Source organism: Lacerta agilis, chromosome 7 (genome assembly GCF_009819535.1).
Source record: "Lacerta agilis isolate rLacAgi1 chromosome 7, rLacAgi1.pri, whole genome shotgun sequence".
Taxonomy (NCBI): Eukaryota; Metazoa; Chordata; class Lepidosauria; order Squamata; family Lacertidae; genus Lacerta; species Lacerta agilis.
Window position 1 is genome coordinate 49,500,790 of NC_046318.1, and position 25,311 is coordinate 49,526,100.

Sequence of the window (25,311 nt, forward strand, 5' to 3'; positions counted from 1 at the left end):
TTTTTCTTTCATGGTTATTGGGAGGAGGCCAAAATTCTTTACAGTGGCCAAGGGCTACAGTGGTTTTGGCTGAGTGAACTCAAATAACGCATAAAGGGAACCTTCCATAATTTGCAGCTAATTTATTTATCTGGTGCAAATTCAATACTGAGTGCAGATTACAGCTTGAATGGTTCTTGAGGGATTTCAGAATGATATCAAACCTTAAGTAGGAAGCTAATTTAAAGAAACAACTAGCAGGGGCATGTTTAATAAGTATTCAATATCTATGCAATAAATGAAAGGAATGAGCAGAGAGGAACAGCGTTCAAATGAAGGACTTAACAGGTGATGCATTGTATAAGCAGCATTTACGAGGAATTCATTAGGTTTCCAAGGACAAGATAAGGTTCTGTACGGATGCCACACAAGCTGGGCTGAAATGGTGCCATGACTCTGTTGAAAATGTCAGGGATCATTCATAAAATGGAATAAATTTAAATAGGTCTGAGCATGTGTGACGTGTATTTCCATAGGAACTGCAGCTATCCCCTGTCCAGAATTAGGAGCAGAGAGCATAATTTCCAAATAATCTTAAACCTCCATAACATTTTCCCTCATTTTGGGGAAATGCAACAATGTCTGTTTAATCTTACCAGTATTTCCCATGAAGAAACTAGTGATTCAAGTCAGCCTTCTTCAACCTGGTGACCTCCAAATGTCTTGGACTACAACTGCCATCATCCAAACCAGGTTGTGGATGATGGGAATTTTAGTCGAAAACATCTGCCACTAAAACTAGGCTACGATTTGGGCACAGTGTTAGCAAAGAAACAATAAATCGTATTTTGCCATGTTTTATCCAGAATACACTTTTTTTCCCTTTCCGTCTTCTTCTTCTTCTTTTGTTATTTCTCCCCCCACTTTTTGTCAGTGCCTGTTTTCTTTGTTTGCCATTTTTCTACATCTTATTTTTCACAAGGATTTTATAAGGTTACAATGACCTGTATATTCAAAAGCAGATGGCAGGGGTGAAATTTAGAAAGCAGGCATAAAAATACTCATAGGACAAAAGCAGCTCTTTGGAGTAGGATCAGCTTTTATAGCTTCTACCACAAAAAAAACCTACCGGTACATATCAAAAGCATATTAAAAAGGTTATGGGACAAGAAATTCAATGGTCCTGCTATGTTGGTGTTGTGCTAACATCAGTGTATCAGTCTAGTTCCTGTGCACTCTCAGCAATAAAGTTGAAAAGAAATCATGAGCGTTCCAAGCATTACATAATGTGGCAAACTTGTAAGATGCTACCCCCTAGGATTCATGGCAATGCTACCAAGTATGGGATGTGGTGAAAATGATTCCACATCAACCATGCATGTGAACAAGATAATGGGAAGATTATGTCATCCACTAGACACTTGCACTCACAAGTGGTAGCATAGGGGAAACAATTGAGTACCAGAACACAGGGGTTTGAGAAGACAAGATTAGCAGTTTAGTCTTCTTGTATTTTATGGTTAACCTGTGACCACAACAGATGTGGTGGGAATACAACTCCCATCAAGAAGATCTGAATAGCAACAGGTTAGCCGCTCTATTTATGAGGCCAGAATCTTTGTGCAGAGTGCTTTTTTTCCTTAATTGCCTGACTTCCAGTTAAGTAAGCAGGCATCTGTTAAGAATCTTACACAATAAAGGTGGAACAGCAAGCTAAACTGTAACAGTATTATATGATTTCTGCTTTCACCCTTTGGCTGTGTGTCAGGCTTCTGCCCTACCCATATCTCGAACCTGAGACCTCATCAGGTGAGCAGCGAGCGGAACAGGACCCTCTAGCAAAGCTCCACATTGCCAATAGAACTAAGGAGCCATCGGATTAAGATACCCTTGCCCCAGGACTGGAGGCTTGCCCCAACCAGGTCCCTGGATTTCTGGCTAGTTTTCAGCTCCCCCGTTTTATCTTTTCCATGGTGACAGGAGCAGAGGAAAGGGTGATCCGGACAGGGACATCAGAAGGGCCCAGGTAGCTGCATATGAGGAAGGAAATTGCATGTAAATATCTGTTCAGATCAGGACCTGACACAGCCAGGCACAGGTTAAGCCACCACGTCCTATATAAGCTGTCAGTTGGAGCTGCTGCATGGCTGAAGCAACCATTCTTATCCCAGCACCAGCCCTGGTAACCTGAGGAACTGGACTGTGAGGTGGGTTAAATTGGGCACATATTTAGCTGTTAAGTATTATTCACATCTCTCATCAGTAGGAGCACTTTGTTTTATTGACACAGTGGCACCTAGGGCCATATTATTACATGGACAAGAAAATGATGTCTTGACTGCTGTCAACCTTTACAAAGCTTAATGTGTTCAAATAATAGGAACTATGAGGGCTGGTAACAGGCATTCTCCTCACAACAGCATGATCTCATCCATCATAGCAGTTTAAAAATCCAGAAATTTATGTGGTTAGTTAAAAGACTTGCAATGAACACAATCACTGCACTGCATGTTATATTATCAGACTATAGTACTATGCAAATACAGTACTGACTTCAAAAAAATGGCAGCAAATCCTTATTTTTAAATTTTCATTTATTTCATTTATCTGTCACATTTCACACAAATTAGTCTTAAAGCAGCTTATAGATCTAAACAAGCTTCAGATAGAAATGGCACTAAAAATCTTCCCAAACGGGTTATGGTTTCTAGAGGGGTGTTGATTCCAATGAATTTACATTCAAGCACAAGTAACCCGTGTAAAATTATGTTTTTAGCATGACAAGATGTGGATGGACATGTAAGTTTGTCCTTTATCTTTTTTAAACAGGATGCTTTTCAAAGCCCCACATCCACACTTAAACATAATTAGAATTCCTTTTGCATAAAAGACCTTATCAGAAATAATAAACAGAAGAGGGAATGTTACAAGCACAAATGTTACCCTGGCTAACTATGTTGGGTGACATTTTAAATACAGAAAATAAGAAGCTGGTAAAATAATGCTGACCTTTTAGTCTGAGCAAATAAAATAACAATTCCCAACTCCAAATAGCTAATTTTGAATTCAAGGAATGTGATGTGCAACCTTGGACACAAGTACATATCCATTTTCTTCTAAAGTTAGCATTGGTAATGTCTTCCTTTTAAATATTTCTCTGAACAAGCAAATCATAAATGGGAAATTTTCAACAATATTTTCAACAATATTAAAAGAGAGAGGAAGAATGTATGTACCACAACTGGGAATATTATTGTGTCGTTTTCTGGGCATTTGTACCAAATATTCCCTTTGTGTCTCATGACTGAATCCCAGTGGATTATTCTGTAAGCTTTACATTATCTTGGAATTGCACCCCTTAGGACAAAATTAATCATGCCATTAAACATCTATGCTACACAATACTGAAATCCCTACACTGCTGTTGGATGGGCACCATTTATTTCAATAGTGGCTGGCTTGCAGACCACTGGTATACCTGTAGCAATAGGAGCTTATTGAAAACAATGGATGATGTACAGCAGCAATGCCTGATATCAATAATGAACACAAGATTGAAGAGTTGAATACACATATATCTCATGCAATCTTATATATCTATATATATTTGCACCACACCTTCCAAAATATATACAAGGAAAGGTTTTCCCTTTTTTATTGTTTACTGTATTGCTTCTGTGGAAGGAGCAGAAAACAGCACTCCATTGAAGTGAATGGAAAGGTTTTTGGGTGTAACTTTTCTTTATGAGAACACAAGAGGTTCCTATGATAGGAGCATACAGCTAGTTCAGGCTGTCTGTCTTTGGAGCAATCACATGTTTTAAAACAGAAGAATTTACACAGGGGAAAAGAGCTTCATTAAATACAAATGTGAAATTTCTAAATAAAAATGTAGAAGCCTAAATGGGAAACATTGTTCTTCAGATTACATGAACCTTCAGACTATGCCTACTTTAGAAATATCAGAATGATTAATCTAGTCAATGATATGGTAAGGTAAAGGTAAAAGACCCCTGACAGTTAAGTCCAGGCACGAACAACTCTGGGGTTGCGGCGCTCATCTCGCTTTACTGGCAGAGGGAGCCGACGTTTGTCCACAGACAGTTTTTCCAGGTCATGTGGCCAGCATGACTAAGCCACTTCTGGTGAAACCAGAGCAGCGCATGGAAACACCGTTTACCTTCCCGCCGGAGCGATACCTATTTATCTACTTGCACTTTGACGTGCTTTTGAATTGCTAGGTTGGCAGGAGCAGGGACCGAGCAACGGGAGCTCACCCAGTGGCGGTGATTCGAACCGCGACCCTCTGATCAGCAAGCCCTAGGCTCAGTGGTTTAACCCACAGCGCCACCTGCGACCCACAAATGATATGGTACCCTTGCTCAATTATATTTTGGGCAGAGCATTAAAAAAAAAAAACCTGAATAGAAAAGACCTGAGCTTTGGTGTGCCTTTTTTGTGCATGATGTTTGTTGATAATTGCTGTAACTCTTTTCTCGGATATTCTGTATAGAGGCTCACCACTCATGCATGGAGCAATATCTCTGATATTTTTTTATCTCTATATCTTACTGCTTTGGGTTTATGTGTGTGCAAAGTTCCATAACAAGAAATTAGCTTTAGCTGTGAAAACTACTAGCTAAGATTGCTTGAATGAGCAGCATATTCAAGAGAAAATAAAATTCAATAGCTTTGAGACTGTGCATTGTGTTTCACGCATTTGTTCTCTGGAAATTAATAGGAGCCCAAGGAGGTAGTGACCTGAAGACTGGCAGTGATAACTAGTCTCCAGGCTCAACAATGAGCTGTAAGCATACTCAGCTGTAGCATCTGAAAATGCTACAGGCCCAAGCAATGAACCTAGCTTAAATGAAGCCCATGAAATAGGGGCCGAAATCAGCATTGACCCCCCCCCCCCGTTCAAGAAGTTCTTATGTTTGCTTTGGCCATTGAAAATCTCATCTCTAATATGGGGAACATTCTGATGTGGAATAGCCACACCTGCTGTCTTACGTAAGAGAGGCATTACACGAGGAGTCTCATCTTTTGTTAAAGTTTTTTAGCCCAAAACTAGCCATGTTTACTCATCTTTGCTGCAAACCTATCTCCATTTTTACCAGCTTCCACTTCTTTTATACTTGCTTTCAATCACTGCAAACCATTTTTATTCTGAAGGTGTGTATATATAATTAGCAAATTTGTGATCTTTGACAAAGAGGAAATTGCATTTGTTGTACATGCTAGCAAAAGCAAGTTTTTTTAAAAAAAAACAAAGTAAAGGGGGATGGAATCCAAAGTGCAGCTTGATTCTGTGCACATTTTCTTGGATGACATTCTGAATTCAATGGAGCATAGCTTTCTAGACCTATTATACTGTTATAGTAGTAATTATGATCATTATTTAGAAGACACCCAAGTTTTCTAAGCACTGTGCAAAGACTAAGAGAACAGCATATTCCTACTAACTACCGGTATATACCGGTAATGAGCAAGATGAAAAAAAAAAAATGCCAAAGAAAAATTGATTAAGAGCTGAGAGGAATGTTAGGAAATGGAGGCATAAATATATGCAGGGTTGTATCCAGTGTTTGTCCTACTCAGAGTTGGCCCACTGAAACTAATGAACACAAGTTGTTCAGATTCACTAATTTCAGTGGGTCTTCTCTTAACAAAACTTAGATGGATGCAGCACTGTAATATTTAATGACCAGGTAGAGTAGCCACTGATCTGGCAGGCCTGTGAGAAGAGGAACGAAATGGCAGTTGGCCACAGCTGAACTGATGAATACTGTCTCACCTGTCTCTCAGCTGTAGCCACATTAAATGTTATTGAGATATGCAGAGAAATAGCTAATGAGGAGACAACCTAGATGTAACATTGGAGAGCCTTTCACTAAAGGCATAGCCAAGAGCAACCAGTGTGGTGTCATGGAGCTACTGTACCTTCCCACCACCCAGGGCCGTCTTAGAGGGATTGGCCACCGTGGCGCGGTGATCCATCGGCGCCCCCAGCCTGCCGCCTCTCCGCCCGCCTCCCTCCCGCGCTGGCCACCCCTCGGGAGGTGGGGTGGGCGAGCGGGGGGTGAGGGGTGTGGCGTTGGAGCGGGCGCTCGCGCTCTGGCGGGCAGGGGATGAGGGGTGGGCGGGCGCTCACGCCCCGGCGGGCGGGCTGCAATCCGGCCGCCCTCGCCTCCTGGAGCCCCAGCTGGAGAGCTGGAGTGCTGGAAGGGCGCGCAAAGCCCAGTCACAATAATAATCCCTTATACAACAACTGCAATATTAATAACTTTTATTCGTGTTGACACATTAAATGATTTATGAATCTTCAAGTGAGAAACTCAAACTATATCCTTATTCTTCCTGTATGTGGCAATGATTCTGTCCCTGGTGTTTCTTCATGTCCTTATAAGATGCTATGTCTTTCTTTCCCACAATTGTTGCTGTTATCCGTCGTGCCTTGGGTGGAGTTGATAACCCATTGTTGTTCCAGAAATTTATCTATCGCTCTGTCCTGTGCTTCATTGTTTTGCACCGAGAACTTTAACAACAACCGCAAAAGTTGTTCTGTCCCAGTAAATAAACTGTTTTCACAACTTTTCCTCTCAGCCTGGGAAGAAGAGTGGTCTGTCAAACTGCAGACGTCTCAATAAACAACCTTATCAATTCCTTGACAGCTCACAGACTCCTTTCATCCTTCCTTCCAGCTAAAGATATATGGCCATTTATCCTTCCAATTAAATTAAATTCCAAGTCCTCTTAGTGTTATTCAGTAAGTTCGTAGATAATAAAGGATGGGAAAGAGTGAGCTCTTAAATTTTCATTGTAAACCTTTTGCAAAATGGAGCTTCCCTCTCCCCCCTTTTTTATATACACAGAGTTCCTTTTCATGTTTTATTCCATATTTATAATCCAATTTCTTCCATCCTCACTTGTTCAAATATAATTTGAACTAATATTCAGAGGAGGGTTGCTGAACCATAAATGGAGAAAAGAAAACTTTAAATAAAGAAACCGTAGGCTCCCCTCCTCCCCACCGTCTTTTGCACCAAATGAAGTCTTATCTTAAAGTCCTTGCTGTTGGTTTGTTCCACAGATTGTGATTTCATCTCTTCTAGCACACCTGTTCTTTAGTCCAATTAAGCTCTAATTAGCAGGAGAACCTCTGCTTCTTAATGGCTGCGTTAGAGGGTTTTCACCAGGTGAAGTGCTTTTGCACTCAGCACCTCCCTGCCCCCCTCATTCCATGCCGGAGCGAGAGCCAGGTACCGAGATAAACTGAGAGTGAAGCCCATTCCCCCCATCCCTGGGGAGGATTTGCAAGGATGATTTATCCTCAGTCATCCTTGTTTTTCCTTCACCTTCGAGTGAGGGTTGCCTCAATTAAGGCAGAATGGAACCAGAAGCCATAAAGAGGATATATTTAGAACATATGTTTTACCTGGTATTGGCCACTGTGTCATGTCTACAGTCTTAAAATCAGACTTGATGGACTTGAGCAAAGCTCCTCTTGTGGATAATTATCTCCTTTCTAGATCTGTCTTTTAAGATGAGTCTATGATCCATGTCTCTCATCCTCCTAAATCCACTTGTGGATATTGCAAAAGCATTTAACAGTACATGATACTAAGAAAGCACATCAGGAACTTTTTCTTTTAGTAGAAACTTGTGGATTTAAGTGAATAAAATCATGAATGGCTAGATGTCTACTGTTGCAAAGATAATTTGACCTAAAAGGAGTGTCTAGCAAGGGTGGGGAGACACAATATACAATATTTATTACCATCACAAGACACAGAAACAGCTTACAGTTCATTGTTCAAGTAGAAATTCAAGGGTTTTCCCTGGTAAATCTTCTGTGGAGCATAGCTGATGCCATTAGCTTATAAATTCATCTTTGAATTGAATGATGCAACCTAACCCTTCAGACCCACTCCCGCTAAAACACATTTCTCATTATTCAATACCTAACAAAAAAAAGTAGGGAGGTTATGTTTCTGTGAAGTAACATTGAGAGCTGGGGGATAGCAAGTGTTGTGTGAGCCATTCTTTTGTATATCTCTGAGAGACCTACGCTCCTCCGACTGCTTTCGTCTATGGATGACATACTGCTAGGTTCAGTATGCTATTGTCAGTACTTGGTTTTCTATTTAGTAAATTTGGATATTGGGTTTTTCGGTCTCAGGTGACAGATTATCCAGGAGCACTGATTTCTAGTAAAATAAAACAAGAAATAATTATAGCAAGTTAAAATATCTCCCCTCATTCATTTCCAATTCTAGAAGCTAGATACAGCAGGCAACTTCTAGGTATTATAATGTGTGTCTGTCACTAGGTAACCTCCACTGCATAATGAAATGTGGCACCTTCTGCATGATGACAGTGACTAGACCTATTTTTGTGCAGCTGCATGGTTAATGGCTTTTGCAGCATCCTGCCATTATGACACATTCATGTGTTTTTTTTTTTTGTAACATCAATATAATTTCTTATATTCATCTGGTGAGGAGGGATTCACTGAGAATTTATTGGTAAGAGATATAGTCTGACTAAAAACTGAGGGAAAATGGCAGAGTTCTAGCAGTTAAAAGCTTCTGCATTGAAGGTGAAGTTATCTGTTTCTGGCCATGTTCTTGGTCATGCAGAACATCATTTTGAGTTACATTCCCCCCCTTTACTGTTTAGTATCATGTGTGCTGTTTGCAGGATGATTACTACACCAATAGCAGCCATACCTTGTCCCCTGTTCTCAGCATCAGGTACAGATACTTAAAGTGTGCACCCAATCTGATAGGGAGCCTGGAGTGGGAGATGAAATCCCTATGAGCAATAGCAACAGCCCTTTCCTGGACCTCAAGTCTGTGTCTGAAGGGGAAAACTCTACCTTTTTCATCCTTTCAAGTCTTCGTGACACAAAGTCAGTCTCCTCATTCAGGAACAATGAACTGTGCATTAAACAGCAGCATAGTAAGACCTACAAGGGGGGGGGATAGCTTGATTATTCAGAGTACCATATTAGGATCAGAAGGTGAAGCAGACCTGAAATGCTGGATTTCTCTTCTCCTTCAAATGTCTTGCCCACTCACTCTGCACAGTGGCTCCCCCTACCCGCAGCATTTTCCCCACAGATGATTCCAAGCACATAATACAAAACTAATCAAACAGGTAACGTGTTTTTCAGAAAGATTATGCAAGGTATCTAGAAATGCCTTTGGTGTGATTCATTAGGGTTGTTCTTACAACAGGCCACACACCTCCCCCACTCCACCCCAGCGTCAATGATGTCCAGAGGAAGAGGATTGGGGCTGAAGGCTAAACTGTAGGTGAGGACAGTGTGTGAGACTGTCAAATCAAATGTGTGTGGTTTTGGGTTTTTGTTTGCTTCAATTTCCATAGTGTTGAAGTTAAGACTGGTAGCTCACTATTTCCGTGGTGCTTTGGTGGAATTTATAAGCACCATAACTCCTTTGTGAAACCAGAGGTCATAGAATCCTAGAATTTTATTCCTCATATTATTTTCAGACCCTGAAGCTTGCATGTTCTAGTTGGTCACTTCTGCCTGCAGAGGTTTTAGCCCAGTAAAGTGGGGTTGTGGTGGAAGTTGTTCTAGACAAAGAACAAACTTTTATTTTTTTTAGTATAATCCTCTTAATAGTGAAAGAAAACATAATCTACTTCTATGTTGTTTAATTGACAGGAATGTTGTGAATGTGATACTCCTACAAATTTTGGGTCATTCTTTGTCACAGGTCATTTTCATGGGTACATTTCCTGTTTAAATATAACACTAACATTTTTTCAGCCTCAATTTAGATTGAAGGTTATAATACCAAGTGTTTATGATGCCAATAAAACTGGTTCTCTAGTATAGATTTATTTACTTATTTATGGTAAGATGTGTTTGTTTTTTAACTCCCCCACATTTTTATATTCAGGTACAGCTAATAAGCAAATACTTCAGAAAGAAAACAGGACAATATATCTTTATTTAAACAGTCACTTCTGTTGAGCTAAAAATATAGCATAGTTTTTTTTTCTGGTAGCTAGGCAACAGGAAAAAAAACACCACTTACCTGAATTGCTGTTTACTTTTTATTTTTAAATCCCAGCCGTAGAGATTTTTATTCTCTGTACTTACGAGATGGTGGAAAGAGTAAGTGTTTATGGTGTAGCTAAATTGTTTAATGTACTGTTTGGTGCAGGAAGCAAATTAGACATTGGAATAAGCCTCTCCTGTATCTGTAACAAGCCATTAGTAATATTTGATCTTTTCATAAATGTTTCAATATGTTATATAATGTAAGCAATTGCCCTCTCTTGACTTGGGTGGCTGTCATAAATATCAGAGCGTATGAGGCATGAAATCAGTACATTTCTATTTTTCCATAGAATGCAAATGTTGTTCTAGTCAACTGTATCTTCATAGCAATTTCAAATCAAGCAAATAGTACACCATTTGCTTGACTTGTAAGAAATCAAAGTAGGTTGTCTTTCCACTACTCTATCTACTACTATGGAGCATATTTATTTAGTAACATCTTGCTATAAAAAGGTTGAAGAGAGCATCTCATAGGCATAGCATATAATTTGGTGAAGAAATTGAAAGTCAATCATTTATTGAAAGATCTGGTAACTCCAGATTAATTCTTGCCCAGGCTACACAAGACTGTTCCATATTGAGCACATGGGTGATTTAGGGCAGTGCAACAGGTTTTCTCTGTGCAGGGTGCCGAGCCAAAGGGGCACCTTGCCACCTCCTTCCCAAAGCCTACTTAGCACTTAGTCAGCTTTGGGAAAGAGGCCAGAGCGCTCTAGGACCCTGCCAGAGCCTTGCGGCTCCTTTCCAAAAGCCCAGCACATGATTCTGGGAATGTTGTTATGAGGGCTGACAGGGAGCAGGACATCAATCCCCCCCCCTTAACACAGGGCACCATATTAGCAAGGTCTGCCCTGCTGAGGTTTACATCCTTACAGCACGAGAAGAAAACTAAAAGCAAAGTAGTTTCAGAATAATTGAAAATATTTGTTCAGTGCAATCCTATGCATGTCTATGCAGAAGTAAGCCCCACTGAATTCAAAGGGCTTACTCTCAGAAAAATGTGCTTAGGACTGCAGCCTAATTGTTGGGTAATTGGTGGATTAAAAATTGCTTCCTGTGTTCATATTTACCTGTTGAGTTTTCTAGCCAACTTTTATAATAATACTTCAGTGATGAGACTGGTCTGTAAAGTGTACACTTGTTTGACCTTTTTCCTAGTTTTTGAAATAGACTCCTCCCAGTGCATGTACAGAAGAGGGTTCCTTTGGCCGATCTCATTGGTAGCTTAAGTCAAAGGCTTTACTACACTATTCTGATTTTGAATTATATATTAATTTAATCTTGTAATCTGCTCCCTCTCCATGATCTTGCAATCTACAATTTACAAATACTTGCATGCAGAGAGTATATTTGTGTTATATTGGAGTAAAAATATCATCCTTTGAAATACCTTTCATTGACTTCTTTTTAGGTATTTTCACACTATCTACTTGGGCATCCGAAGTAGACGGAGTGGTGATAGTGACAGATGGCGCTTTTATTGGAAAATGGTCTATGAGTATGCAGATGTGAGTATGCTGCATTTGCTTGCTACATTTCTAGAAAGTGCTCCACAACTGGTCCTCCAGCTCTGCATTGTTGTACAGACTCGTACTCTTCAGGCCCTCCAAGGTAAGGATTTATTTATTTATTGGTCTTAATTAATATGTACAGATAAAACTGTATATATATATGCAACCTAATGCTATGCATACTGAAGTAAAGACCTAAGAATAACTTATTTTTAATGGGGGCTAAAAGAAGGCAAAGGAGAAATACATTAAGCTTCTGCCAAGCTGTTATTAATGTATTTGGGTTTAACAAACTTAAATATTCCAATTTTCCTGCACAAAAAGGCCAGGGTTTAAAGGGGAAATCCAGACCAGAAATGCAGTTCCCTGTATGTATGGGTGGTAAATGCTAGCAGCCTTTATGTTGTAATCATGAGAGGCAATGTGCTTTTTTTTTTAACCTTCATTCCAGATCAATGAACGCAAGTTGGACTTGATGACCCCCAGGGTCCCTTCCAACTCTACAGTTCTATAATTCTGTGTTTCTAAGTGTTGTGAAAGTAGGAGACAGTGTAGCATTTAGGTTGAAGAGTGAGCTCCCATTCCACAGTACAAAACAAGACATGATGCTGCCAGGCCAACAGAAAAATTGGCACATCTGGAGATATGCTACCAGGCTGGAAGCATGGGATGAACATTGGGGTTAGCAGAGAGGGCTAACCAAAATGAGCAAAAGCTGATAGTTGCTGATGATTACTCAAAGAGCTTGCTTACCAACTAGGCTGCGTGACATCAGTGCCAGGATCCATCTTTAGCAACAATGTGCAACTTTCATTGTGTCGCCAGGTCAAAAAAAAAGCACATAACATGATATTACCAAGGATTCTGTGAATTTGACATTCAACCTAGATTCCATCCTGTTGTAATTGCTTATTCTCATGGCCATTTTTAGACATTATTAAAAGTTTATTCTTACTGCCATTTTTAGACTTTATTAAAGGTAGGGTTCCTGATTGCATATACAATTCATGGCTGCCTGTAACCTACTCATTCTACCCCAAGTCCCTCCAAATAGACTCGCTTTGGCTAAGGACTCAGCTGACTCCAGTGTACAGCCCAAATGTATTTCGATCTATCAATCTCCTTTTATAAAATTCCAAAATCTCATCTTCAAAAACTTTATTTAGTAACATTATTGCATCTCTTTAAATATGGGCATAATAAAGTACAAAATATCATATGCTGGCTAGAAGCAGTATATGCTCATTCTGAAGTGGTATATTCTTCTGTCTGGTAGATTTACAAAGGCAGCCATTCTTGCTGCAGACACTATACCACAGAAACAGTATGCTTGCAGTTGTGATGTACCCTGGCAATACTATAGCCCAGTCCCTTTGCCTTTATTCTGTGAATCATTTTGTTCTAGGATATCCTTAATAATTGTCCTTTTAAGAAAGACTTCTTAATGAACTTCTTCATTGTATGCCAGTGCCTTGTAAAGAAAAAGACTGATATACATGTCACCACACGCTTTTCTTTCAGAATGGGACAATTTTAAAGGCATATAAATTCCCCTTAAGATTGTTCTAAGCCACCCAAAGATCTCCTGGATTTAAAATAATGCTTCATTCTAGCACTATTTCTGATAGCCATGCATATCAACATAGTTCCCCCCCCCCTATTTTTTTTAAACTTCTACATGTCAGGTTGTTTCAGATATGTTTTTAATGTGGGCTACTTTAGTTTTGCTAAAAACGTAGTAAATCTTAGAGGTAGACTAACCACATTATGAGGGACACGGGTGGTGCTGTGGTCTAAATCACAGAGCCTAGGGCTTGCTGATCAAAAGGTTGGTGGTTCGGATCCCTGCCACAGGGTGAGCTCCTGTTGTTCGGTCCCTGCTCCTGCCTACCTAGCAGTTTGAAAGCACATCAAAGTGCAAGTAGATGAATAGACACCACTCCAGCAGGAAGGTAAATGGCGTTTCCATGCGCTGCTCTGGTTCGCCAGAAGTGGCTTAGTCATGCTGGCCACGTGACCTGGAAGCTGTCTGCAGACAAACGCCGGCTCCCTCGGCCTATAGAGCGATATGAGTGCCGCAACCCCAGAGTCGTCTGCGACTGGACCTAATGGTCAGGGGTACCTTTACCTTTAACCACATTATTATTATTATTATTATTATTATTATTATTATTCTTCCCACCCCATCTGGCTGGGTTTCATATTCATATAGGTGATAATGAATAAATGATAATCTTTTCTATTTTAAATGAATACACAAACACTCTCAAATATATGCATTTCTATCCATAATAAGTTGCTTATAATGGTTCGTTGGGTTATTTTGTTTGGGTTGCCATTAATTATGCCAAATGATATCAGTGGTTAAAAAACTTAAACCACCAAAGCTTTGCATGTAGGTGGGTTTGCATGTAGGTTGTTTCTTTGTGAATCAGATTCTGTGAGTTCATTTTAGGTGCCACACAAGGCAGCAGAAAATATTGGAAGGAATACACGTTCCAATAAAAAAAAAACACTCTCTGAGAGCACTCTCTACATAGGAATGAGAATCTAATATGTTAGTGAATAGGGAGTAGTAAATATAACAAATACTAGAATGGGGGGATGGGATGCCAAACATTTTTAAAACTAACTTCAATGCTTTTTTTTTTTTTAAAGGCAAAAGTTGTGAAAAATTCTGCCCAAGAATTGAACATAATGATGATTCAGTGCAGTTCCTCAGATAATGTACCATTTAGGAGGGGCGGCTTACAGAAACATCATAGGGCTGCATAAATGGCACTTAATTTCTCACAGCTGTGCTCTGCTACAGCTGATTTTATTTTTAAATCCCACAGCATAGCCTGTTACGCTTCTTCACAGTGAACTGCCATTTTTTTTGGGGGGGCGAGGGTTGGCATCGTTGCTATGCTTATTGTTCTGTGATCAATACACATCCTTTTAATTTTCTTCAGAAGCTAGTGGCATGACAATACTTCCTTAGCAATTTGTTCTCTGCTGCTGAGAATACTAGTTATCAAGTAGATGTGATATGTCAGAGTCTCTGAACACAATTATTTACCTCATAAACAATACATTTATGATGCAGGTAAATAACAATGGGATTGTTTTATAATGAAAATGAAACTAGTTGAGCAAATAATACATTTTACTGGCTACTATGTATAGTGTTCACCTTGTCTCACACAGCTTCAGTCTCTTGAATGAAGCTGAGATTAATTTGTTTCAATAATAGTAATAATATACAGATATTTTGTTCCCACTAGTCTTGGTGGCTTGTTTTTGGTGTCATAGTTGTTGTGTGCCTGGTTATTTCTTCTACCTGTTGCCTCAGCCATGATGCTTTCAATTCCATCTGTCATAAATGATTAAATGCCAATAATACTGAGTTCCTGAGAAGGCAGAACATTCACTTTTTAAAGACAGATGGGTCAATAAGGTTCCAGGCTTGGTTTGGCTTCTTATTTAACAAGTTTAAATTTAGAAAGATTGCTTAAAATACTTAACACTGTCAGAGCTGAATTTCATAGCTTGATAGTAGCCTTCCATTGATAGTTTGGCCTTCCATTATTTGGAGCCCTGTGTTATCAGAGTTACCAATCATGGAGAGGCTTACAATTGCAAACCCCTGAACCCACTGTTAAGAACTTACTGTTCAATATTGGAAAGCCAGGGGTTGAGTGGGTAGGAATTGCATACACAGGATGAACATTGGGCCTGGGGCTGGCATGCAGATCTTAATCACCAAAAGCTCTCTGTAATTGGATACCATGCACAGGAGGATTGCCTGAATTGGAGCTTTGTACCTTTGAAACCATTAAATACCGGTATTCTGAAACTGGCACAGACCTTGCTGGCATGACCATTGCACCAATTTGCCCTTGTTGTACCAGATGATCTTTTACAGAATCAAAGCCTTTTCTTTTCCGGAAGAAACTTAAAGATGTGTGTGCTAAAGTTTGGCCTCAGCTACTTACCATAGGACTAGATTTAAGTACAGCTTGGGTTAAGATCTGGAACCTATCCAGCTAAAAATTAGAGGTTTCTCAAATATATTTTTAGCAGAGAAGCTCAAAAACTGCCAAGCTGTGAACAGATATTGAACCATGCTGTGATCAGATTTTGGCTCATTGATCTTTGTATCCTCTTGTGCCTGAAGAATGCACATGAAGAAGAGACATAACAAAACATCTTTCTCATCTTGTTTAAATGACAGCTCGGGATTAATCAGAACTTCTGCAAATCTGTCTATTTCACATGGGAGTTAATCAGACAAAAGAAATATAATTCATAAACTGGAACAATGTTTCCATTGCTTTTGGGGTTGCTGTTTCTTGTATCCTTGTATTCTTGTATCTTCTGGGGTTATACTCTGAAAATATATTCTGAGTGTATATTTTTCCATTGTTATTATGTTTAGTCTTCATACATTTTGTCATTAAAAAAATAGGAGAGGAAAAGTGAAAAATTGTAAATGGTAAGCTTTATTGCAAAGAGACGACCGCCTTTCCTCAAATGTTCATGAGCATGATTTAAAACAGGGCTAACCCTTCCTTTGACTCAGTGATAAAAACCCATGCTGTGCATGTTAATGATCCCAAGGTTCAAACCCTTGCATCTCCAGGTAGGGCTGAGAGAAATGCTAGAGAACCACCGCTAGTTAGTACATTGACAGCACTGAGCTCAATTATCTGACTTCTTGCACAGCTTCCTGTGTTCCTAATATATAGGCAGATTCCTCTGTTGCTAATACTAGTAGTTAAGCAGTTTGCATTGTATTTTGTTTATGAAAAGTTAATTAGAGTTGAAGCAGAATGCAACCTAAGCCACATCCAACCACAAATGTTTCTTAAAGGATATCTACATTTGTGACTAATTGCCCTTTCAGAGAATGCAGTCAAGGCAGCATCATTGGGGAGGAGAACTATTTGGTAGTTCTATGCATCTACATGTTTTGTAAAGGTTACATTTACATGATGTGTAAACTGCACTTTGTGAATATGAGTTTTTCCTAATTTGAGAATCCCCAGACTCAGAGCCAAATTATTGTTGTGTACTTTGTGTACCTGTTTTTAAAAGTTCAAGTAAATTGCAGCAATCAATTAGCATGCGCCATGTTTTTGTGTTGTCTGAATAATGCAGACCACACTAGCAAAAAATAGACAATGTACAGTGGTACCTCGGTTTTCGCACATCTCTGTTGACGAACATTTTGGTTTTCAAACACCATATACATGCCACGCGGTTTCCACTGAGTGCAAGATCCTGAGGCCTAGCTGTCAGCTATTGAGTTTTTGGTTTTCGAACGTTTCAGAACTCGAACGGTCTTCCGGAATGGATTACGTTCGGAAACCGAGGTACCACTGTACTCATAATTATTTGTTTGTCAATAAATTTATATCTTATTTTTCTACTTATTAGTGTTCAAAGAGAGTAGGCTAACAGTAGAAAGATACATAAAACAATACAATATTATTTTTAAAAAAATTAGAAAAAGAACCACAGATATCAACAAATTCAAGAAAAAATAAGCAGCAGCTTTTACAATGATAAGGATTCACAATTTACACATCAGTAATAATTCTCTTGGTTTAAGTTATAAACATAAGACAATTTTCTGGGACAAGGGAGTTTCCCTCTAGCTTTTCATTGCTACCGGTAGCCTGATATTTTCAAGTTTCAGCAAAACCACTTGTTTCCCTATACACAGCATGAGAACACTATCCAAGTCATTTCTATGAGTCACCTACTTTACCTCTTCTGTGTTTCCCCCTCCTGTTGTCTCTGTCCTTAACAATCAGTAAACTAAAAGATCATTTAATGATGTGGTTATTTATGCTCTGTTCAAACTTCATGACAAACAATGCAATATAGAAAATGTGTATTGGTGAATTATATATTGTAAATGGGAGTTATAGCAAAGCCCTTCTGCTTTGCTGTCCATTAAATAAGCTGACAGGAAGATTTGCACACAAAGGACCTGAAAAATGTTGCTTATTGATCTCACCATTACCTTTAGTGGTTACTAAGTCATTGCTCACCTTATTGCCCTGCAAACACTTCCAAGCTGCAGTAGATTTAGAATTATTTCATTGTCTCAATGGGATAAATGCTTGGTGTTTGTTTTTATAGTTTGTATAAATAACAGGAATGGTCCTAAAATAATAATAAGCAGAAACTTGCTTGGGAAAACCCAAAATGAAATAAGATATTTTAGCTACAGGACACTTGAATAAATAAAAGGAGAAATGGTTAAAGAAAGACAATTTTCCTTTTTTTGTGGAGTAACCTACAAAGTGATGAAAGTCTAAGGTTTAACACAAATCCCAGTGCAACTGGGACTTCTTTGCAATCAAAAACTATTATGTCCAAAGAATTTGGAAAGCTCTCTTCAGGGAAACTCACCTGGTGCCTTTGGCTTCAGGTGAAAACATTCCTCTTCTCCTAGGCCTTTTGGTAATTCAATAATCCATTATCTTTTAAACTGTGTGGGCATTATTGTTTTTGCTTGTCATGTATTTTTCTGTTTTATATAGTAAACAGCCCTGTGATCGTCAGATGAAGGATGGAATAGAAATTTAATAATTAAGTGCCAGTGTACAAGCATACATCTTTATTCTGAAAGAGTTGCATTTCAGTCTGTAGTAGTATAAAGGCAAAGACTTTTTGGACATACAAAAATCTTCCCTTATAATTTATGGCACCCAGTGATGTGCTAGGTCTGAGTCAACATGTCTGATAAAGGATTAAAGTGTTCTTGATTTCATCACTAAGGACTCAGCTATACAGCAGCAAATATAATGTTTTAAGTGCATTATACAAATGTGACACTAAATGGCACTGGTGAGCTAATGGCAAATTCCATATATATTTTTAAACATTTTTTTTACAAAAGCATTTTCACAGCATTTTTTATATATGTGTAGATTCAGCCCTAGGAACATACCATTTGTACAGAAATAGATCTGCCAGCAAAAAGCACCCAGGCCAGGCTTGAAAAAGAAATTCGGGGAATTCCAAAAGCGTGACTCAAATGACAGGTGAGCTTTTAAAGCTTCCAGATTCTTCTCCAGCTCTGATCAGAATCTGAACTAGAGAAAAATTGCCAGCTTCCCTCCCAACATCCTTGCCAGCCTTCCTATTCCTCGAAGCCCTCCACATCCATCCCTGAATTATTTAAGTGAAAATTGGATAGAATTTAGGGAGGGTTGAAAGGATGGGAAGGGATTGGAGGAGGGAGAACCAACACAAAGCAAAACTGCTTGCATGAGTGGTGCCCGAAATCGTATGCCTGGAGTCACCATCATTCCTTGCCTCATAGTAAAATTAGGGATAGAAATCATAGAATCATAGAGTTGGAAGAGACCACAAGGGCCATCCAGTCCAACCCCCTGCCAATACTTTAAATAAATAAGAATTCCCCATACCACATAGAATCATAGAATAGAATCATAGAGTTGGAAGAGACCACAAGGGCCATCCAGTCCAACCCCCTGCCAAGCAGGAAACACCATCAAAGCATTCCTGACAGAATAGAATCATAGAATCATAGAGTTGGAAGAGAATCATAGAGTTGGAAGAGAAAGCTATTTCTCTTCCTTTTGCCAGCCCAACTAGTTTCTACTGTTGTAAGACGACCGTCGTATGCAGAATTTACATGGTCTCCCCTATGCTAAAGTTCCTATTTCTGAAGTGAAGCGATTTTTTTTAAAGATTTTTTTTTATAAACAAATGCATGGAAGACAAACAATAGTGGAAGTTCAAATGTATTACAGTTGGTTTGAACTTTTACCAACCAATGACCTTATTCAAGTTGCTGCTTTTTCTCTGACTGGATATAACATACTTTTTATTTTACTGCTTCTGTTTTATTGGTACTAAAAATAACTACCGGGAAAGGTATCAGTACTTTTTACTGTCTCTGCTGCCAGGAAGAGAGAAAGCAGGCCAAATGACTTGAAGTTAAGAGGACATTGAGAATGGCATCTTTTATTACAGAATGTTCTCAGCGATTGTAATTCCAGCTAGCATGCCCTCTGGCTGATCAGTTGGGGCCGAAAGCAGCAAATGGCCACCTCTGCGAAGTGGTGTGAGAGAGGAGGAGAAGCATCGTGCCCTACAAAGCCAACAAGTGTCTTTGAATGCAGCTGAGGAAAAAATGCATCTTTGAATGAGAAAGGCCCAATGGTGTCAGTGTCCCATAACGGATACCAGATTTGCCAGCAGCATGTCCACAAGCCACTTTCTGCCTTTACAGTCTCTGCCACGTACCTGTTTGGTGCAATTTGGTAATTTGCCTCCCTTAACATGGCATACTGCTTCAGAATGTACTAAGACAGGTCTCTTGCCTACAGAGGCTGCTGCTCATTATGTTGCAGGGGGACGCTGTACTAGGAAGGTGGCGGACTCTTACTCATTGGATATTTCTAAACAGGGTAGCTATCTGCCAGGCAATCTTCTGTTGTGATTCCTGTATTGCAGGAATACAGGAACAACAATTTTATTTTTTATACCCCACCCATCTGGCTGCGGATCCTTCCAATGCTCCAATTCTATGATTCTATAACTTCTGCCCCAAAATCCTGCCCTGACTGTTTTATTCCTGCTCAGCAGCCGTGATCCATGCTTTTGGTTCCACTTTACTGGCTTCTACTGCCGAAGAAACTGTTATGATCTTTATGTTACATGCAACTCAGCTCACAAAAATGTATGTTTTAAAGAGATATTATGGACATGTCTCTAGTGAAAAACATCCAGTGGGGGAAAGGAAGTGGCTTGGATCTCTTCTACTTTCAAGAGTCCATTGCAGTTTAAAAAAATATTAATAATAATTTTACATCCACTAGGAATTTGCACTACAGTAAAGTCTTTGAAAGCAAAAGGTAAAGAGGGACTCTGAGCCATGATGGAGCCATATTCTTTGCATATTCTTGCACCTGGTTAGCATAGTGTAGCTGTATTTAATGCAGTGGCAGTACTTCAGATTTACAATTACGTAAGTGAAGGAAGAATAATCTTTTCAGGCTCTTTATGCATCGGCTCCAGATGGGAGTTCAGAGGACACATAATGGATAGAATTGAATTGATATCTAAACATTTTTTTAGCTTAAAATCAAAGAGATTCATAGGCAAAGCTTACAATATAGAGCTGATTGCAATACAACAGGCTGTGCTAAGTGCTGCCAAGGATATGGTTTTGTCAGCATTTTAATTCCCAGCTAGTTTTCAATTACTTCTAACATCTGTTTTGTTTTTTTTGTTTTTTAAATCACTTCTAGATGGTGATTGAGGAGACAGAGGTTTTGAGGCTTGCAATCCATTTTTAAAAAATATTCTGCATTCAGAAGAAAAGGAGAAATTGTAGCTTCTGTTTCAATCAGCTGGAAATGTTTTCTGTCACAGTCTTCTTACAAAGATAATACCCTGCTGTATATCATTCATGCAAGGATCAAATGATCTAAGGGTGGAAGCTGAATATGGCTAGGAAAACCCCAGTAAGAAACTTGAGAACCATTTTGATGGAGATCAATAAAAAAGAGCACAAGGCTTCAGTTGACAAAAATGATAATACAGAACGAAAACCTGGGCTGTTTGTTCTGCTTTTAAGTAAGTAAAAAAGAAAAGGCCATTTCATTAAACCAAAAAATAGCAAGTTAAAAAATGAGAGAGAGAATATTTCCTCTATATAGCAACATATCCATGAAGCTTGATAATTTTAGTATTCTAGTTTTTTATCTCTGAAATACTTTTATGTTAGGAATGGACACTCATAATTGAGAACAAAGCAGAGTATGACAATGGAATTAAGAAATATGAGTTGGAGAGACAATTTTTCTTTCATCAGCTGTTCCCAGGAGTGTCACAGCATTTGGCCAGTATACACTATACTGGATTTCTCTCAAATTTAGTCAATCTACGTTATTGCAACATTATTTGTGACATCTAGTACTAATGGCTACTAGCAAGGGCACTGCAATAGATAAGTCATTGGTCTGATCAATGCCTGCTTTGCAAAGTGCTGTAATGCTGATTAACCAGCTTTCTCATATGTGTGCAGACTGGTATTAATTCAACTACAACTCCCATCAGTCCTAACCATCAAGGCCAGTGGTCAAGGATGATGAGAGTTATAGTCCAAAGTATCTCAAAGGCATGGAGTTGAGGAAACCCAGCTGTATGATAGTAAGTAAAATTGTTACATGAAATTTTAGTCTTTTTGTGATTGGAGTACTGAAGGAAGGAGAATTGGTTCAAATCTGCAGTTGGGCATGGAGTTGTAAAGTCTAACAATGAGGTCTGTAAGATCAGGTCTGCCTATTCTGGTAGTAATGGCAGTAAAGGCAGATATCTTCTGCCAATACCTCCAAGACTTTCAGCACAGATAAAATCATGATAAGAAATGCCATATCACTTAAAAAAATAATATCTTTTTTTGTGGACACATCAACAGTGGCAAATGATATTCATATTGCGATCAAGCAAGATCTCTGCCTCATCTCTACTCTACTCATTCCAATGGATTAATCTTCTACATCTGCAAATTCAAATATAAAAGTTAGCATTAACAATGGAAAGCATCTCAATTTAGTTTCAATATGAAGCTAAGAATATGAACTAATAAGATATTGTATGTGCTCCAGACTACTAAGAAAAGCAGCTGTAACTCACTGTATATAAAATGATTAGCATTTAAAATTTCAGATGTTACCGTGCAGAGGTAGCTTGATACGACTCCAGAAGATGGTTGCATTTTCTTTTACATACTGTTTGGCACAGATTATGGACCTCTGTTGCCCCTGCTTCATCAACACTGAGATAACAAAATATTTTGTCACGTGAGATATTTCAGAGCAGCAGGTATCAGTTCACACTTTGAATGTATAGAACAGGAAAGGAATGAAAGAAGAAAAAAAGCATTAACAGAAATATGTACTGTAGCATGGAGGGTATCAATGTCTTCTCCATATCTTGAACTGAAGTATGCTATTAAAGTGGCACGCTATTCATAACATGCCATTTCCTTTTAAAAAAAAAAAAATGAAATATGGGTGCTAAGGGTATATACATTTAAAGATTTTAGTTCTTTTTTCCACTATGAAAAAGTGTTGAATGCCAATGTATGGGATCATTACATGTACAGTGGTACCTCAGGTTAAGAACTTAATTTGTTCTGGAGGTCCGTTCTTAACCTGAAACACCACTTTAGTCAATGGGGCCTCCCACTGCCGCCGCTACCCAATTTCTATTCTCATCCTGAAGCAAATTCTTAACCCGAGGTACTATTTCTGGGTTAGCAGAGTCTGTAACCTGAAGCGTCTGTAACCCGAGGTACCACTGTATCTCCTTCTTACCGGTATGTCACCACGACGGGGTGAGCTCCCATTGCTCTGTCCCAGCTTCTGCCAACCTGAAAGCACGTCTGAAAGCACATAGTGCAAGTAGATAAATAGGTACTGCTCCGGCGGGAATGTAAACGGCGTTTCCGTACACTGCTCTGGCTTTGCCAGAAGCGGCTTAGTCATGCCAACCACATAACCTGGAAAAACTGTCTGCGGAAGCAGACAAACGCCAGCTCCCTCGGCCTGTAAAGCGAGATGAGTGCCGCAACCCCAGAGTCGTTTGCGACTGGACTTAACTGTCAGGGGTCCCTTTACCTTTACCTTTATGTCCTGCTCAATATTGGCCAATATTAATCTCTTAATTTATGCGATCTATAGCAAGTCCAAAGAATCTCCACCTTCTGGAGATATACAAAATCCAATAGTGGCTGGCTGCCAGAATGCAGAATTGTTATAGTATTAGCCCTAGAGAGCAGGACACTTCTCTTCAAATGTATGGTGATAATTGAATAGCTAATGCATCTTATCTTTAGTCATTCCTCTTTGTGACTTGCATACATACTTATTAGCACCTACCCACAAGTGTTACCTTGTAAATTAGCTCTTGGCTGTAAGCTACAAAGTGATGATTTATAGTTTTAGCTTAGTATATCACCTACATCAAGCGTTAGTATTTCAAAATTATCACCGCTGAAGCCTTATTGAATAGATCACTTAATGCATGCTCCAACCAAACCACATTTTAGTATTTGTGCAGAATTCAATTCTTACACAATGTTGCAGTACAGGTATATAGTCTATATGTAAATTGGCTGAGACTGATAGTAGGAGGAAGAAGTAGGTAGCATATCTCGGTTGTGTATGCTGTAGTGCTGTTTATCAATTTTTAAAAATGACTAATTTGAGGAACAGAGATGAGTTCAGAGGCTGAAATAATAGAAAAGTAAAAGGTTGCATCCAACATTGCATCAGTGGCTTTCCACTCACATAATGGGACTTCCCCTTCCTCCCTTCTCCCCGCATGCCATCAAAATCTGCTCTGGAGATGATGCCAACTCTCTGGAGCATATTTTGTGGGTGCAAAGAGGGCATTAGTCACAACATGCTGAGAAGGGAGGATAAGGGAAATGATGCATTGGGGCATAAAGTTTGTTCTTATTTTGATTTATCAGGTCAAGAGATGTACATCTGAACCATGCCTTGTTTTCTAATTTAATATCTCAGATCACAGAAAAGTACTACCCTAAATCCTAATTAAATTTCTCCACAGGTTCTTTGTTTAGTGGTATGCAAGGACAGATTGCACCTTTAATAACACTTAAAAAACCAAAAAAACAACAACCCTCTGTTCACAGCATTAAGTCATATCTCTTCATTGTTCTAAGCAGTATTATCCACAGTCACAGTCAGGTTCAGGGTCTCATTCAAGAATATAAATTAAAATTAACTGAAAGTATTGGATCTTAGTTTTGGTCCCATGGAGCAGAATTAATTTTCCTTGGTTAAAGGTTTTTGTTGTTTTCTTGCTGAACTAAAACAACAAGAGGATTTAAATAGACATTGAAATGCAGAGTGCACAAACTACAATAAAATATGCTGTAGCTGCTTTTCTCGCTAGTACCGTGAAGTTACAAAGCTGGAGCACATTTCATGGCTCATTTTGACTGCAAGACACCAGTTTTTTGTTGAACAGAGAGCCAACCTAGGTATTTACTTAATATGAAGCATGCATCCACATATCTTGTTTTTCCTGAAATAGTTACAGCCTGAACGTTACTAGGAAGACAGCATGTGAGAAGGAGAGACTTATCTATTCACTTCTCTCTCACACACATTCTTTTATTTCAGCCCATAGACCAGTGCTTTCAAGTATCCCGTTTTCCCCGGGAATCTCCCTTATTTCAAGCAGTTTCCCACTGCTATCCCTTATTTTTTATATCCCTTTAATTTCCCGTTTTTTCAAAGGAGGCAGCTCCTCCCCCTCCCCCTGCTGGCCAGGGACTGGGAAGACCTCGCCTCCTTGCAGCCTCAAAGCAAGCGGGAGCCATTTCCCGCGCTTACAGGCGTCGTAGCCCACGGGCAGTGTTTCCAAAATACAGTAAGCCTACTGTGCGCGTTCATACCAGTGCCGCCCATTTTTGCTTCTGGCTCCGCCCACCACTGCCATGTGACTGTCCCCAGGATAGGTAAGGCTGCTGATCCCTTATTTTCAAATCCGAAACTTGACAGCTATGCCATAGACCCATAGAAACATTTTCAAAAGCAAAATAAGACAGAAATACAGGGAAAGGGTTCCAAGGCGATTGCAATTTCTATCCAGAGCATGTAGGTTTCTATTCACCTCTCTGCCATGATAAGAATCAAGATTATCTCATATGGCTAGGAA

At 39.2% G+C, this 25,311-nt stretch overlaps 1 protein-coding gene across 2 annotated transcripts in view; it reads left to right on the forward strand.

Moving 5' to 3' along the window:
* Window positions 1–25,311, forward strand: part of XKR4 (XK related 4) — a 119,903-nt gene that overhangs the window by 74,344 nt on the left and 20,248 nt on the right. For both annotated transcript variants that reach the window (XM_033155217.1, XM_033155218.1), the window contains exon 2: window positions 11,487–11,686. In XM_033155217.1, the coding sequence (XP_033011108.1) occupies window positions 11,487–11,686 (200 nt within the window). The remainder of the gene's footprint in view (window positions 1–11,486; window positions 11,687–25,311) is intronic.